This window comes from Equus quagga, chromosome 7 (genome assembly GCF_021613505.1).
Source record: "Equus quagga isolate Etosha38 chromosome 7, UCLA_HA_Equagga_1.0, whole genome shotgun sequence".
In the NCBI taxonomy this organism is placed as follows: Eukaryota; Metazoa; Chordata; class Mammalia; order Perissodactyla; family Equidae; genus Equus; species Equus quagga.
In genome coordinates, this window is record NC_060273.1 from 71412055 (window position 1) to 71430964 (window position 18910).

An 18910-nucleotide genomic window follows, 5' to 3' on the forward strand; every position below is an offset into this window, starting at 1 on the left:
TATTTATATATAGTACTTTATTTATGAAATACTTTCACATACGCATAAAGGACCTCATTTAAGGCTCACAATACTTCAAGCAAGATAGTGTTATTGGTCTTGCTTTACAGATGATGAGATGCACAATGGGAAGAGATCTATCCAATAGCACACAACTAATAAGTGGTAGAGCTAGGACTTGAAACCCAGTACACTCTGACCTCAAATCCCGAGCTTTCCGCAGTGAGAGTGGGAGCATAAAGTTTTATTGTTAAGTAGTTTTAAAATAACATTTTATACAACTGGGCAACCTCAGATTTCCCAGGGTATACAACCAATAGCAGGAAACTGAAGCATTTCCAAAATAAATTTCTCATCCTTATTCATATTTTGGGTTCCTAATTAGAGACTTAATCTCCCAACTAATTACTCCGAGTAATAATTTTTGTCTTAGGTCAAATTTTCACCTTTGCTCTTACCATACCTTCAGTTTACAGAACAGACGGAGACAGCTGTCCACTTACTTTTTTCTTTCCCTACTCTGGAGATCCCTTAGTACTCATTTACAAGAACAAGAGGCCATGTGTTATTACAACCTATGCCTTCACTGAGGCTGGAAGTAAAAAGTCCAATTATAACACTGTGAAGGCATATTATTAGAAAGAAAAAAAATCACTCAGGTTGTTTTCTTCCTTGAGTATCAAAATAAATAAACAAAAGCTCTCTCAAATCTAACTTACTTTGGGTGGTTCACGAAACATCTGGTCCAGTGAAATAAACTCTAGGCTGGGCAATAATTCAATAAACTGACCGAAAGAGTCCAATTTCAAAGCATGGCATCGCACTAAGTTGATATCAACCAACCGAGTCCATCTTGAGTGGTCTGTTGAAGGAATGAGATGGCCAGAGAGAATTTAAGTAATACTTTCTCCATTACTGATGAATTTTGCTATAGGTCACAAAGACTTTCAAACCCTTTTTTCTTTAAACAACTTTTATCTTATGATCTTCTCTAAAGCTTGATGACTCTAAACTATGACGTTTCCTTACGTAATTTCATTGTGAGAACCAGATGGCTAGGGAATCATTAACTTGAAATCCAGTCAGCCTTGATTTAAATGTGATCCTCAACAACCTACATGCCTATTCAACAACAGAACACTAGTTAAAGAAATGCTCATTAACAGAACATTACACAGCTATTAAAAGAATGAAGAACTGAAAATGCCTACTGATATGGAAAGCGCTCCAAAATATTCTTACTGCAAAAAACAAGCTACAGGACAGTGTATACATAGTAAGGTCCTTTTGTATATATAAATCATTTTAAATGCTATACATGTATAGGGTGTAATATGGACAAACTCATCTCTAGAAGAATAGACAAGAAACCAGGCATGGTGGTTACCCTTGAAGAGAGGAGACTTTTCATTTTGTACCTTTCTGTACTGTCTGATATTGTTTATCAAGTGCTTCTATTAGTTTTAGTTTTAAGTGTTAAGAGGAGTTCTGAGTGATGAGATTATAGGTCATTTTTTTTCTTCTTTATACTCTTCTGTATTTAAGAAAAACCAAAAACCTAATAAGTGGTATTTTATTTATTTATTTATTTATTTATTTATTTATTTATTTTGGTGAGGAAGATCCGCCCAAGCTAACATCCATTTCTAATCTTCCTCTTTTTGTATGTGAGCTGCTGCCACAGCATGGCCACTGACAGACAAATGGTATAGGTCCGTGCCTAGGAACTGAACCCAGGCTGCTGAAGCGGAGTATGCCAAACTTAACCACTAGGCCACTGGGGCTAGCCCTAAATGTTATTTTTTAAAAGTGATCTACACCTGCTACAATCTAAAATTTGTATTTCACAATAACTTCTTGGTGCAGCTGGCCCAGGAATAGAATTCCACTTCTGGTGGGTGAGACATAGCCGTTCTAATGAGTGACCTCAGCAGAGGCCCTGAGCTCTAAAACTGCCTGGAGACAGGCTTTGTGAGGAGCCAACGTAGCCCTGTGAGGTGACTTGGACAGCAGAGGAGGCTGTTCTGAGGGTGTCAGTGAGCGGGGGGCTTGATTCAGTTAAAGAGGATGTCACAGTGAAAATTCTCTAGCTCTGAATTTGTTTAAAGGTTTGTGAGTTTAGGCATTTAAGAAGCACCTTAAGAGAAACAGTATTACTCTCTCAGGGAGGAATATGAACGCTCCCCATAAGGAAAAACACCAACTGCACAAGTCACACTTCTAAACACAAGGGATTAGGTGGGGAGCAGAGACCTGAAATAGCCTAGGATTTTAAGGCAATAGAACATTTCACTACAAGTTAATGTTACTATGTCACCTAATTAAAGTCTTTTTATACATACCCACTTTGTCCTTTCAGATGATGTGCCATTTGAAAGTAATTCAGAGAAAACAACTATAATATCCCAGGCAACAATTCCCACACTTAATGTTATGTGCCTGGCCCATAGAAAAATATATAAGGATCAGGGCCTGGAATCCATAACCTGGACACTGCAAAGTTCTAGACAGAGAATTTCAGGAGTTCAAAGAGGTGCGGCATATACTCCAACTTGGTTATCAAAGATTCTCAAAACTTGTATGAACAATCCACATAAAATATCTACATTTTACATTAGCAATGCAATTCATACCATACACAGAAAACAAAGATACATATCATTTCGATACCAATAAAATATAGCCGTATGCAAGCCTACAGTACCTGAGATCCAATTGTACGGGTTATGTAGATGGGGGCAATTGTAAATTGCAAGATATTTGATACAGGAAAAAACTTCATTGACCGCCTTCATCCCTATATCGGTGATGATACCAGGATTTTCTACCACATCAGCCAAACCATACTTCACCAGATCTGCATTAGCCATTCTGCCTAGAAAATCAATTAAAAAAAAAAAAGACCTTTCAGTGTCTTCATCCCAGCCAGTATGATCACTCTCTATGATCATTCTGTGTCATCTGTCCACAATCAAGTTCAGGTTCAGGTACATTTTAGGTTAGGTATTCTGTACGAATGGTAGCAAAATAAGAATTTACATTAAAAGTCAAAGGACAGCTGGTAGGAAAAAATTATTTTCAATTATTTAGAAAATGAAAAAAGAAAGCAAAAATTGCTAAAGCAAAACGAGGGATATATTGTATTGGTTCACATTTATGGTGAAGTTTTATTTTTACCTTTTAAAAGAAAAATAAAATCTTAAAAAAATGTAACTCTTTCACAGTATGAGGATCATGTTTTTGGAGTCAGGTGTGGCCATGTGGAGAGAAGAGTAAACTTTGAGAACGCAGATTCATTTTTAGGGCCCATGGTATCAGTAAGTAAATACGTGTCTATCCTCAGAAAGTGGAGTTCTAACTTAAAGACACCCTCTCCTGCCACTGGGCTTTAGTGCCTATTGTCTTGTCAGAGACTAGCGGGGTGGGTATAAGTAAAAGAGGACCCTCCGTTGTAGATTATGCCACTGGAAATCACACTCATTCCTTGCCTCATCATAGTATCATTTCTCTCATCTGCCTGTCCTTTTTTCTCCAGACAGTCCACTTGACTATGAGCAATTTGAAGGAAAAAAGGGACTGTGTCTGAGTTAGTTTACAGTTATATGTTCAATGTCCAGAATGGTGCTGGGGATAGAGGAACTCAATAGAGGTCCCTCACAGTCCTTGCAATCAACTGATGCAAAGTACACAGGAAATCCTGTTGCTCTGCTGAAGCTGCCCTGCATGTTGCAGAGGTTTATACGTTTAGCTTAGAACATGTTTAAAACAACCAATCTACTCCAAACTCTCCCAATGTCACTTTCCATATAGTTCACGGATTCTCTCCTATAATCCCCGTTTTTGGTCTTTACAGGCATTTCTTGCAGATTATACCTTAATCCATCCTTTACAACTTAGCTGAGCAATTTTCTTTAGCCTCCTGGTAAAAATCTTCTTTTTTTTGCCCTTTGGACTCGAAACTTGCCGTATGATTGGGTGAATCTTGAACTGACCCTGTAACCTGGGCACTGTCTGCAGAAATGCTGCAGCCTAACTTGACAAATCCATGTCTTACACTCATCCCTTTGAGACTACCACTCCGTTCCTGCTCTTGGGGTCTCTTGATTGTCACCCTCCTTCAAAACCCTGATGACATCATCTCGGACTCAATTTTGTTTCTTTTTTCTTCAGCCCAATAAATCAGCTAAAAGTAAAAGTTAGCATTTACTGTATGTTTTCTAAGTGTTAGAGATTGTAACAACAAAAGTCCACATTTTCTCATTTGTTAAATGGAGATGAGACCATTTCCCAAGTAGTCTTATCTCCATTTAACAAATGAAAAAACATGGATTTCAGAAGTAACTTGCCCAAGGTCACAAGGTTAATAACAGGCAGTCTTCAATCTCATCTCTCTTCCTAGCTCCAAAGCCCCAGCACTGAAGACTACTCTATACTACCTCTATTTTCCAATGAGTTTGACATCCCTATCACCTTCACACAGAGCTCTCAGATCACAAACCTACATCAACAAAGAACCCTTCTCTAACTATCCAACCTTGAGTCACTTTTCCTATATTCCCAGTACACAGCATCTGCTTTTCAGCACCTACATTTCCCCAATCTGGGACTGCCGCTTTTACCATAAATGTATAGGGAACAAAGGCGATGTTTCTATTTATATTTTTCCAAACCTTTTGTAACAAAAAGGTGACACAAATTTTACCAGGGGTCATCCACGCCCCCTGGAGAGATGCTTCAAAATCTAAATTACTGAGAAGAGATAAAGTGAAAGAGTGTCAGCAGGGATCTCTCATTCTTATCTAGACAGTCTGTTAGAGGCATCTGGCACCTAGTCGGATACAGAGAATCCTAGGCTGTCTTTGGAGGAACAGAGGAGAGTAAGCATATAGGAGAAATGTGTGAAATGCAACAAATATGAAGAAAAGAATGGCTTATAAAAACGTCAAAACTAGGAGACCATTAAATATAAAAAAGACTATGAAACAAGTTAGGTTGAAAAGTACAAGATAATAGTAGTCAAAAGGCACAATATTTTCCTATTAAAACTGTGTATTGAGGGGAAATAAACACTACAGGGAAATAGCTGGAGAACTCTCAAAGACAATCTTTCCATGGACCTAAATGTGGCTATCTTGAAGACACAAAACTGGTAAATTTTTGAGCTTTTGAGAAGAACAAAAAACAAGATTATAGAAAGAGCACCAATTATCAACCTAATAATTTCGTTAAGTTACTAGAAAGATATTGTAGAAACAGAGAGGATGTTAGCAACCTCATTCAAAACCAGAAAAGGTCGATTTCAAATATATTAAGTTTATATGAAATTACCATACTAGTTTAGCATTTTAAAGCTATATTGGTGAAAAGCTGATCTTTTTCAAAACTATACAGATTAAAAGTGATTCCTGTGTTAAGTTGGCTAGAAGATGATAATTTGATTTTTTAATCCTTCACCTGTATTAATGAGAACTGCAAGCAGGAAAAAGTAAAAAAAACAAAACAACAACTATTGTGACATATTTGAAATGAAAAAGGGCAACAGTCATGTTGTTTGACCTGGACTGCCTGACCAGAGGAATTGAGCCTTCTTATGTTCTTCTAGAATGCAAATTAGATCTAAAGAAAAAATGCCATCTGGTACAACAGGGAGAGTTTAAGGAAGACTTGTTGCAAATTACATGGGGAAGAAACTAATTCTTGCAGAAATAAAAACACGCTGGTGATGGAAATGTTCTAGGATGTCTGACTAATATCATGTGGGAAAAAAGTTTGAATAATGAATTGACATGCATTCAAACCCAAAGGAATGAGTCCCCAACTATAAATACATTCCAGAAAATGCTGTGAACAAGCCTTCCAACAGCAATCATCATTAAATGAATACTGACCATTATGTGCTCACACTATCTGGAAAATCCAGAACCCCCAGCGGACTTATTATGGAAATGAAGAGCATGGGCAGGGAATGGGACCTCATCTGAGAGGACCATCAAAAGCTTCAAGAAGTGTGGCAGATCAAGTTCAACAAATGGAACCAAGGATGACATTCTGTGAAAAAAATGAAGCAGAATGGGAGAGAAACTCGGGCAGTAAAGTGGAGACAACAGCAAATGTAGATGAGGATCTTTTTTGGTATATGTTAATCACTATATTTTCTATAATATGCTAAATCAGAGGCAATAATGGAAAGAAAAATCACTGACACTTCAAGTTTAAATTAAAGGTTTCTTTTTCAGGAAGTGAGAGCACCTAAGATTTTAAGTTGTCTTATCGCCAGGAAAACACAGCACAGCCCAATTCAGCTTTCAGTTTGTCAAGTAAGTTCCCTTCAGCAATTCTAGGGAATAAAATGGGATAAGTCTTACTCTGCAGCAAAAACTCATCTACATATCCCAGATGAAGGGTTTCAAATTGGGGGAACTCCAACTCTGCCATCTTTAGGGCAGAAAAGACGCCATCTTTGGTTAGGGAAGGCTGGATCCGAACTTCATGTAACCTATGAACAGAGATACATATCAGAGTAAAACGAAAGCCCTCAGAATCAAAGGTTCTTCCTAATGTAAGGCTCTGAAAGAAGTTCATCTTACTGAAGTGTCATACACAAACTACTACTCCCCCCTCCATTAAAAAATATCAGAGATCTTTCCTTTAAAGGAGCATTTTGCAAAGTGTGGGCACATCTTAGGCAGTACATTAAGTTACATTAAATAACAATGAATTATACAGCAAGAATGTTATATGCTTTTTTAACCTGATTAAGTCAAGGTAAGAATCTGCATCTGGTGCTGCTATTTCTTTAACATCTTTTTATCCGAGCTAAGTCCCAATTTAACAGAGTATAGTACTATAGTAGGTAACAACATCTACTTACTTAAACTCAGAAACAGTTTTGTTTTATTTATATTCTTAATATTCTATTGATGGAAAGTAGGAGTTTTGTTTTTGAATAAATTGAAAAAATGTTTAATTCAATTTAAATAAGATACTACAAAAGTAAAAGTACAGGTAGACTTTTGATACATAGGAAACTAAATGTGGTATAAAGTAATATGAAGATGTGTTAAAAATATAAAGGTGTTACAAGGTCAGGACTCTGAAAACGCTGTTTTAAAATACTGATTTCTGAATAGCAAATATCACCAACTAACTAAAACAATTTAGAAAATTGTAGAGGTTGAGACACTGGTTTCTGAGAGGGCTGCATGGACCAGACCATTGATGCTGACTTCTGTTGGACTCTCAGGCACTTCCAGAGAGTTGACTGCTTTTCTCTCATGAGACCACAGCCTTTCAGAGCTTGCTGGGTCTGGAGCAGAGCTCAATTGGTTATCATTATAATACAGGACTACACTAAGTGATGCCCCACTGATATTTAAACAACTCCTCTATATTTTAGAGCTGAACAAGACATGATCAAAGTTCATATACACATTCCTCCAGATTTCTGTAAAACAAGAAAAAACATACAATTCTAGCACAAAAGACAAAATGTGAAGAGGAAACATACCTACGGGCAGCAGTGATGATGAGGTAACCAAGATCTACTTCAAGAGCATTTTTGCAAGCTCCCAAAACAATAGTGTGCAAGTTTCTAAAACCACCTAAGAGAAGGAACGAAAGGGGCAAAAGCAATAAGCATTTCATTTGACTACAGCACTTTCAGTAAAGCATGTATTCACCCTCTAGACGACAATTATTTGTCTAAAAGTAAATCTAAGTTGTTTTCCATTCAAATTAATATCTCAAGATGAATTATGACTACTAGTCATTTCCTAAAAAGAGATGAAACAGATACTGACACTAAAAAGACATTCTGATGGCATCTGAAAATTATTCCAAATTATTTAGACTTTTAAGTAAGGATTTTCAGACAGCCAGAAGCTCATGCGGAAATTCTAAAGAAGGCATCCTGATATTTTCTGGCCAAAGTTTGAACCTCCAATATATCATATAAAATGAGATCAGCATTACTTTAACTTCACCTTTTTCCCCAAGTTCTTGAAACATACATACAGAGAAAAAGAGTATACAAATTATTAAGGTATACAGATCAATGAATTTTCAAAAAAGATTAATTTGTTTGTTTTGAACTTTCCTAAGTGCAATCACATAGCATGTACACTTGTGTATTTGGCTTTCGTATTTTGTTTATGAGATTCATCCACATTGCTGCATATAGCTGTAGTTTGTTCATTCTCATTGATGCATAGTATTCCATTAATGAATATGCCATATTTTAATTATCCATGCTATTGCTGACAGGCATTTGGGTTGTTACCATTTTGGGGCTATTATGAACAGTGCTACTACGAGCAATCTTGAACAGTCTCCTGGTGAAGATATGTATGCACTTCTGCTGAGTTTAAAGCCAGGAATGCAACTGTTGATATGTGTATGGTCAACTTTAATAAATACTAAATAATACTTCAAAGTGGTGTTATTAATTTATACTCTCACCAGCAGTGTATGAAAGGTCCTGCTGTTCCACAGGCTAGCCAACACTATTGTTTGTCTTCTTCATATTAGTCATGAAGAGGTGGAGTCACTTCAGTGCTTGTGTATCATACTGTGGTTTTAATTTGTGCTTCCCTAAAGATTAGTGAAATTTCTCATTTTTTCACATTTATTGGCCAATTGGATATCTTCTTTTGTGAAGTCTTTTCTATTCAAGTTGTTTCCCATTTTTCCTATTGAGTTGTCTGCCTTTTTCTTATTAATTTTAGGAGTTTTTCACACATGCTGGATACAAGTCCTTTATCTGATATCTGTATTGCAAATAGCTTCTCCTACTCTGTAGCTTGGCTTTTCACTCTTTTAATTATGCCTTTTGGTGAACAAAAAAATCTTCATTTTAATTTAGTAGGGTTTATCAATGTTTTTCTTTATGGTAAGGGCTTTTTGGTATCCTGTTTAAGAAATCTTGGTGTACCGAAGGTCAAGAGGACATTCTCATAACTTTTCTTTCAAAAATTTTATTTTTTATTTTTCACTTTGGATCTATGATCCATCTGGAATTAGCTTTTTTGTGTGAGGTATGTTGACTCTGTAAGTAAAATACAATGCAGAGTCATTTTTAAACATTTATTAGAGAAGAAAAGTCTCTGTTTCTCTTTTAGGACCATTATACAAACTCTTAGCTTTTGGCACCTCTCTCTAGGTCTTCTCCCTAATGAGTAGTTCCACTGTGGTCTTCTTTTCCCTTCTGACTTTATCCTGTTAGCTACAGTCATGGAATAAAAATAATGCTGTTGATCGTGAGGGAGCCTGTTCCAGCCCCTTCACACAATGTAACTAAGTGCACTTACACCAGACCTCATTAACAAAACACCTAAAAATGTAGTGCCGAGTCATATTTTAATGGTGTTAATGACAATGTCTATTTGTTACCAATGGTATTTGATGATTTCCATTTATATTTTAGATATCCAATGTTAGATTTTTAGTTCTCAACTATTAATTATCTATCTAGCTAAACTTCTTGGTATTTCTGTTGCAACGAGGAAATGATTAACGTGGAGTGCATTCTATTACATACCATTATTTAAACTATAATTAAGGGACCTAGAGAGTAAATATTTTTTTCTTTTAAAAGCCATCATCTGATAGATGTATCTAATATCCAAGTGATAAACATGAAAGAATTTTATATACTGTAAAGTAATAAACAAATGTTAAATATTAACAGTCCTAATGCCTAAGTTCTTTTGTAGGCCTAAGATGTCCAAGTCAAAAAACACATCTTATCATCAACGGGCACTAGAAATCCCTGATAGCATTTCTCATAAAGATTCCAAATATAACACATGAATTATTAACTAAGTAAAAAGTACTAACAAGCCAGAACACATGCCTTATCACTCTGCTATTTATTTTGAGAAGGTTTAACACTGCATAAAAGGAAATGAATACTAGCCCATGCTCATGGTTACTTATTCTCCACCAAATACACCAGACAGAAAGTGCAATTACTAACAAGCATTTTCTTTTAAAAAGACTCGTAAGAGAAACTATATAAAAGCTTAATGAATGTTTTAAACTGATTTTTAAAATATTCAGTAACCTTAAAGAAAAACAAATACCTGATCTCCAACTGTCTTCAACTACATGTTGGATAAGACCTCCAAGGAAGGGAACTCGAACCATTTCCAAATGTTCCAAGTTTCTGGCAGAGGCCAAACCTGTTACTAAAGGGACGTATTTCAAGGAGTTTGTGGGTCCTGGGGGGAAAAAGAAACTTCAATGAAACAATGTAAATTGCCTTAAAAATGAATTTGCAAATCACCAGCTGAAATGAATAACGTAGAAATTCTGTGTTTGAAAATGACAGCCAAGTAGTTGGCTCTCTGCAATTTACACTTCCTATAAGAAATGAAAGCCTTAGCCTGTTAACCATATACTTACTCAGCATAAGGATCTTTTAGTACTGTTGGAGAGAGATTTAGTATTTTTTGTAAATTCCCTGAAGTCTCAATAGTTTTGAGCTCAAAATAACTGAAAGGGAAAAGCCAAGTTGAAAATTCGATCCTTCACTCAAGTAAACAGCTCAATCATTTAAACATCTCTGTATGTGACCAGTGTTGTATTAGATGTTATGGAAGATCACAAAAGATAAGGTTCTATCCCTCAAAGAGCTTGTAATTGACACAGAGATAAAACTAACCTCAATTATAAAAAGATAAAAAGGCAGAATATATCAAGTACAAAAATAAGATTTGCTGTATGACATAAAAAAGAAAGAGAAGAGCAAGTTAAGTTGGAACAGGCAGTACTTGAAGGATGTATACAAGTAAAAAGGAGGAAGGAAGTGTATATCTCAGGACCAGGAAACAATAATATAACATAAGGAAAGACACTGAGGTGAAAGCTGATACGGTTGCCTAGGGGACAGTGAAGAGGCAGGCCTGATGATAAAAGGTGTATCTCAGAAATGAATCAGAAATAAGGATATCAAGAAATAAAGATATCAAAGTTATTTCAAACTTTGAAGCAGAATTCCCATTTGCCACTCTAGGGCAACAGAGACACTGACGATTTCTCACCAGAATAGTTGTATCATAACTCAGTGTTTTATGCTTTAAGGTAGATCAAGTCAGACAACTACTCACATGCAGAATGATTAGAACAGAGACAAAGACAGAAGACAGAAATCTATTAAAACAACTCTATAAAAAATCAAAAGCATCTATAAGAAATATATAGAGATACTGTGATGCTTTTTTCTTTTTTCCCTAACAAACACAAATCATGTGTCTACTTTTTTAGAAACAAAAAGTACATTTACCTTCACAAGGTGAATAAGTTACAAAACATAAATAGTAATAATAGCATAATACAACTTCATTTACAAATGTTGCCATGGAGTTTGCTTTAGAATATTTTCAAAATAGCATATGTATAATTCCACCACAACTATGTACCATTACCTGCACAGTTCCTCATGACGAAAGTTCGTAAGCTGATGCAAAGAAAGTCTTTGAATGGCTGTGGTTTAGTGAGTCTTACCCATTTCATATAAAGGTGCCTTAGCATTGGGATACAAGGAATTTCAGGAACATTCACCCCTAAAACATATATACAAAAAAAAAAAAAAAAAAGAACAAACAAGAAAATCACTGAAAGACTCTGTATTCTGTAGATAAGTTCAAGAGTCTATTTTTCAAGGTGATAATTTATCCTTCGTGGATATCTTCATCAGAACAAATTACCTAAAGTCTATCAAGTTTGGCTCATTTAAAATAGGCATGTAAAGAACAATTTAAGCAAATTATAAACAGACTACTTTGTTATTTCTTTAGAAAAGACACACGGGAAGATGAGATTTTAAAAGTATTTCTACATTTTATAAACATAAGTCTTTATCATATCTCTATAACTCTTCCAGGATATATTTCCCCAGTAGATGTAAAATGAAAATAGGTTACTGAAATCAAAATTATGAAGATGTGGAAAGAATACACAAAATTACTATTTGGCTACCAACGCCCACTGTCCCACCAGTGGGAAAACTAAATTTCTCAGCACAAAGGCAGGCTAGCTGGCTTTAAATATCATGGTTTCTGGATGCTATTCAGAGACAGAGATTAAAGCTGTTTCAACAAATATATGAATCTTAAGATTTGTAAGTGTGTGGTAGAAGCTAGTCAGCATGACTCTGAGAAAGTGAGAAACATATCAGTCATCCATTTTAATATTTCAAATTGGTAAAGGTATTTTATCCTTCTGATCCAAAAGTGGCTTAACACTAGGAATCAGATCCACAGAGGACTATGTCTGCAAGAAAGGGGAAGTAGAGGGGGAGGAAAGTCAGGAGATACGGAAGAAGACAGACGACCAGTGACTTGTAAATTCTAAATGAAAGGAAGCAGTTTGAGGAACTTGCCTAAGACTCTAAGCACTATGGGCTACAGAAAAGCCAAGCAAGCGACACAAGTCTCTGAGAGAAATCAAAGGATCCAGGGTGGTGGCATTTAACAAGAAGTAGCTGGTAAAACCAGTTTAATGTAACTTTTAAACTTGAATCAGTAGTCCTGTTAGCAACAGCAACTAGAGAAAGCAAAATTGGAGTACTTGAATGTTTGGTCCTTTAAAAGCTAAATTCTGCAGAATGCTTCTACTACAAGGATTACTCTTTACCCTGGTCCTCCCCAAACAGTACAGTTAACTTTAGCTTTGACCTAAGCATACACATTGTACAGCAACAGATGGGAAGTAAAACTGGGGATGAAATCAAAGGAGGAAAAGTATAGGAAGCAAGATAGAGATTGAGACTCAAGATGAAGAACTCACAAAGGTACGTTTAGCGTCTACTATGATGGTGGTAGTTCTGACTGGGAAACTCAATGTACCAAGGGTGAGATACACCCAGACAAGACAGTTATATCCTATTGCCCAATCCACAGTTTGCCCCAAATCCATTCTGTAAACAAAGGACACAGTTACCTGTCTTCCCCAGCATGTTCATTAATTTACTATACATGTTTGTATCACCATCACAGTGTTAAAACTGTTGAATTAATCAAATTGAATTAATGCATTTCAACAAAATTTACCAAGTACTTATATCTGCAATGAACTGTGACAGGCATCATGGAAAATATAAAGATACAAAAACAGTCTCGGATTTTACAGAGCTTATATTATAAACTTCAGATATTACAGAATCCCTTTATTAACTAAAAATGCAATTTCAAAGTAGATATCCAAGTCCCTAATCAGAACCACTCTTTGATCTTCTAAATGAAGGGCTGCTAGAGAGCTCCACTCTTCGCCCATAATGGTGCACAGAAGTCTGATTTAAGACCTACTCCTTATCATCCCCACTGCTCTCCCTTCACAACCTGACTCAGTTTCAGAAATTTCCAGTTCTTCAGGACCATCCCCAATACCCGGAATAATGCTTGGAACATAGCAGACACTCAATATGCATATTTTGAATAAAATATTTAATAAATAAATATAAAACTTCAGACGATAGTATCAGGATTCCCCCCAAATTCCTTTCAGCAATCTAAGCCAAAGATGACATTAAATTTGAAAAAATATCTCCAATTATCATTTACTTAGGTTGGAATTATTGGGATATAATTTCAGAGAATATTTAGATGGAGAATGCACACTGTGACCATTGCAAATAAGGTGGCTTTGGAAAAAGACCACCCCATCCCCATCTCTCAGGGAAAAAGAGAAGTAGCAGAGTTTTCCGTTGGATCTGGTTTGTAGAAGAAAGGGGAATTTTCTGTTTGGAGAAAATACAACTAAACTAAGAGCTATCTAGGATTTTTCACTCTGCAATGTTCTAGAGGTGAGCTATATAATAAAGTAGCCACCAGCTACATGTGGCTATTTGATAAATTAACATAAAATAAAATAAAAAATTCAGTTCCTCTGTTTCACTAGCCACAGTAGGTACTATAAGGAATAGTACAAATATGGGACATTTCCATCATCACAGAAAGTTGTATTGGAGAACTCTCCTCTAGAGGGCAGAAGTAGGACCAAAAGTGGATATTAGAGAACAGAGCAGGATTCTGGCTCACTGTAAAAAACAGAAAAACCCAACAACTTTCAAAACCACTCAAACTGTCTTCAAAAAGGGAACAGATTGGTTGTGAAGCAGCATTTCTCTCAAATACACCCCTCCCCCCCTGCCAGGACGCTTTAATGAGAAATTTAAATTTTTATACAAGTCTCACAGCATTTCTTTTGCCATCATCAATCAATAAAGCCATTGCTAAAATTCTCATTCCCTTTCACTGAATATTCTGTTATAGGGCATTTCAAGGAGTCACAAGTGACCCAAGAAACATCTACTCACCAACTAAATGTAAAGTTTGTATTTTGGCTCCTACAGGAATTTTCAGTTTATTTTCAGGAGGAATTGGAAATGCTCCATTACGATTACGGAACTTCCCCAAAATATGAACATGTGGCATATATGTCCAAATGGATTCTACCAATTCCAAATGAGAAGTTTCCACACCCTAGAAAATAATGTCAAAGCAAGCATAAGAAAGGCTTTTAATTTAGCATTCAAAGCTTCTATTTCTGTATAAAAGATGCTAAGTATGCAATGGAACTTAAGTTTGTTATGGATGAGATGTGCATGTGAGTGAACATGTTCTATCATTCTTTTGATTTATTATTTTATCAATCAGTTAACGTCAAATGTTCAACCAGGTGCACTCACCACTAAGTTTGGGCACGCCTGCAAAGCTTCCAGAACTCCTGGAATGCTAAAAGCCTCATGGCCCCGTACCCTTCGCCTCTCAAGGTATCTAGGGTGAAGGCCATATAGCTGTTCGACGTCTGGCATCTTCTTCAATAGTGTTAGAAAACTGGAATCTGTGAAGCCTGAGAAGTTCAAAAGTATTTAGAGCCAAGTTCATCTTTCTGTTCATCAACATTTACTAGGCACTTGTAATTTTTATGAAAAGTTTAAACAACGAAAAAAGAGGTTTCTTTTTAAAATTTTCATAAAGCTGACACTACAGCTGAACAAATGGTTAAAAAAGAAAATATATCCCTTTAGCGACAGAGGAAATATGTCAGAAACTCCACTTAGAATCTGAGTTAATACCTTACAACTGAGGCTTTTATTATTGCCTTTTTTGTTGCTGCTGCTGCTTTTAAGGCACTGAAATCTTTGACTAGGAACAATACATTTGTAATCCAGATAACTTGGACCTATTTGAGTGGTGGGTGAGGATGGACCACCTACCTAATCAACACCACCTTCCTCTACCTACCTAATCAACACCAACTTCCTCCTCCCCTAAAGATGTTCTCTGGTCCATAAAACCTCTAGGGCTCTGCACACAACTAAAAAAAATGAGGAAGATATGATCCTCATCTTCAGGAAGCTCACAGTTATAATCTAAAAACCATCTCAAATTAGGTTCTCTTAGTCCATCCATTTCCTAACAATTACTATCCTCTGCTTAACTATCACTTCTTGGACGTTTTAGACAATTAATTCTTCTGAAAGAGACAGATGTAAACTAGTTAACAGAACATAAGTGATCCAAATTGAGAGGATGCTGAGCTGACAGAAAGTTCTTTATCTGAGAGGGGAGTTGCGCTCCATAGTGGGAATCAACCAGATGGGAAGAGAGAGAGGCAGGTGACTTCCACAGCAGGAGCTGTTGGTGAGATAAAGAGGAAGACAAGTTTCATCCAGATGACGCTTTATCTATCACTGGGGCTTTTTGTTTTTAATGAAGGCTGTCGGAAAGCCAACTATCTGCTCACTAATGACAAATAAAAATATTAACTCTCAAGCTAAAAATAAAGCCCCAAATCACTAAAGTTTTCAAAAGTTGTTCTATTTGTATAGGGCTAGTTCAGATATGTTAACTTTAGAATCACAAAACTGAAGAGTAAGAAGGGACTTCAGACTACTCAGTCTCTAATTATAATAACAGTTCTTCTTAATATCTTGTATAGTAACCTTTACTGACTGAGCCATTCAACGTGTTAACCATTTTACATGTTTTCTCATCTTTTCTCACAACTCAACGAAAAAGGTTATCACCCATTTACAAATGTAAAAAATGAACTTGAAAGAGTTTAAAAGCTACCAAGTGGCAGAGCCAGAATTCAAAAGCAAGTCTGACCACCGCCAATGTCCATGCTCTTTTCTTGTACATTACACATTGCCTGTCACCAAAAAGTGGGTAAATTTCCACCTTCTTTTCAGAGATAGTGTGAGAATCCAAAGAGATCACATATGTAAACCATAAAGTACTACATAAAAACCTTAGTTAGCATCACCATACAGCGAATCAGGGTTTGACTAGAGAACGGGCCAGGCAGCATTAGTAAGCAGCGTTAGTGAGATCTTACTCTAGGCTAGAGACTCTTTGCTTTGATTCCCTTTTATGTTCATTGCAGGGATGGGAAGGCTTGGGCTCACAAATATTTATCACAGTCTAAAAGAAGTCAGCAACCTGTAGACAAATTCTTCGCTAATTTGATAAGAGGCAGAGATGTTAATGCTAAGATAGCATCACAGGGGAGGTCTGCTATCCTGCCTCTTTATTAGTGCATTAATCCCACCTCCAGAATTCCTGCTGGCATAACCTGTTATAGGAAATCTAATATAAGGAATGACAGTCATTTTCACACTGCTCTAATTTTTTTCTTTCCTGCTATAAATGATCACTCTCTGGAATAAGATGAATCCTTTTCCTTTAGGACAGTTTTTTTAAAAAAAATTTGAAGACAAATTTGTTTCCCACCAAGCTAAGTTCTAGCCTCAGGTCTTTGCAATATTCTTCACAAAAAGGTATATATTGATAACTAACTCTGGCCAACAGATAAGAGTTATCAGTTGACTGAAGACCCTCTTGAAAGGCTATAGCACCCCAAACTGTAATATTCCACTATTCCAGAGGTAGTCTGTCCTGTTCCACACAACAGAACAGAACAATGATCTCCTCAGCATTTCTTCATTTCTATTAAGCACCCCCCACCCAGACTCATCACATTTTCGAAATATCAGGATCTAGATATTGTTAACAAAGGTGGTTAAAAAAGACATTTAAAATTGCTAAACAACTGTAACTAAAGGGCACTAATTAATGACTGGTGTTAACTGAAAAGAAGAGTAATCCATTTCAGGTGTGTTCTACTTAATTAAAGTCATCAACTTTCTTTTCTGATGGTCTCTTTCCCTGAGATCCATTTGTTGTGGTTAGGCCGCTAACTCTCAGTTCTTCACCTGCAAGGCCAATGCCTTGTTTAAGAATCTCCAAGACCTCGTACAGGCCTTTTAAAATAAATGAAAGTTCCAGAACTGTAATTTCTGTGGCCTACTAGAACAGCTCTGCAAAATTAGATAAATATTTGTTTACTTAGACAGTGCCATTAAGGGGTACAGGAAAACTATGACAACCTGCATCGTAGGACAAATGACACTTGGTTTAATGTGACAGATATATATTTAGTTAATCAATAAGTATTCTCTAATGATATATTTGTGGACTACTGGGCTGATGCAGTTTCTTAAGGAGGAGGAAATGAAAACAACACACTACTACAATAGTAAAGCCTCAGGCAAAATGCGTTTTATCAACCTAAACCAACCTAAATAATTTAGATAAAATCCTGCCTTCTGATCTACAAGGTGACAGATTGCCTATCTCAAGACAGCAAGTAACGTCTGACGGAACATTATTATTAGTTTCGGGCAGGGCTCCACTGTACCTTACAGGCTAAATCCACTTACCACTTGGCATGTATTCCCACCACCGCCCAGCACAGAGATCCACAACCCTCACAACTCTCAGATATAGGGTCACTGCTTCCTTTAGCTTCCGAGAAAGACATTCCATACACATGATATCCTGCAGAGGGAGGTACCTTTATGAGAGAAAGAAACCTATATTTATCAAGTGGGTAAGTACTTCCTTTCACTGACAGGTTATGTTTTTCCTTCCTCCATTCACCCACCCCTCAAATGAAATGAGACTTTAGGAATATTCACAGGGTTTTAAGATTAACATGCATATGTAGCTTTTTACTAAAAACAGGTAAGTCAGCAAATACTTAAATATCCAAATAAAGTACTGAGCTCCATCCATAGGGCATTTGATAAAACCTGCCTTGCTCCTTTTAAAAAGTTTTTGTGGACTAATGAAATCTTGAAAACAAAAACAAAGAAACAGAAAGAAAAAAAATCTTAGTGTACTTCAAGGTATGTTGATAAGGGAATGTGGGAAAGACAAGAGAGAACTGATCAATTTGAACATGGTCAATAATATTTCATAGCTTTTATAGAAAACATTCTTGTAGTGCTAAACAAATTCTCTCTGGTCCCTCTCAACACCATCCCTGTTCTAGAAACTATAGTACCTTCTCTGTCAACAAATATGTATACTAATTTTATAGTGTACAATTTTTCTCCTAAATCTTTTATCTTTTAGGTCACACACTCTGATAAAAGTATTGCATAAGCATGAAGTGAGAACACCTCATCTAAATTACAACTTCCTCTTTTCCAACCTCCCCTGGTATCTCTTCCTTCCTGAAACTTTTCAACTAACCCCTACCTCTGTTCTGTTTCCAATAACACCAATATATATTTTCAAAGATCAGAAAATCTCCTCTCTCTCTCAACATCCCTCTGTGCACACCTAATTTAAAACAAAAAAAGGTAGAAGCTACCCTAGACTGCAGTATTGTCACAGACACTGTGCTGCAGTCGTTGTGTCACAGCTTTCCCGGCAGGTTGTTCTGTTTGCCACGCAGCCCTCCCTCCATCCTCTCTTCCCTTCTCTGCGCTGCTGTTCCCTGCCCTCAGGCTGGCACCTGACTGGCGATGGAACAAAGGCTTTCTGCTGTTTCTAGTCCCCTAGCTGAATTCTTCAACATCCCTTATTGGTTCCCTTAACCCTACCTACGCCTCTCTAAA

General features: G+C 36.5%; 1 protein-coding gene across 6 annotated transcripts in view; it reads right to left on the bottom strand.

Moving 5' to 3' along the window:
- Positions 1-18910, bottom strand: part of FBXO38 (F-box protein 38) — a 55059-nt gene that overhangs the window by 24322 nt on the left and 11827 nt on the right. For all 6 annotated transcript variants that reach the window (XM_046665693.1, XM_046665694.1, XM_046665698.1 and 3 more), the window contains 9 exons: positions 17726-17859; positions 14687-14850; positions 14315-14480; positions 11424-11561; positions 10080-10217; positions 7508-7601; positions 6366-6496; positions 2705-2875; positions 720-862 (listed from right to left, as the gene is read on the bottom strand). In XM_046665693.1, coding sequence (XP_046521649.1) covers positions 720-862; positions 2705-2875; positions 6366-6496; positions 7508-7601; positions 10080-10217; positions 11424-11561; positions 14315-14480; positions 14687-14850; positions 17726-17859 — 1279 coding nt within the window. The remainder of the gene's footprint in view (positions 1-719; positions 863-2704; positions 2876-6365; positions 6497-7507; positions 7602-10079; positions 10218-11423; positions 11562-14314; positions 14481-14686; positions 14851-17725; positions 17860-18910) is intronic.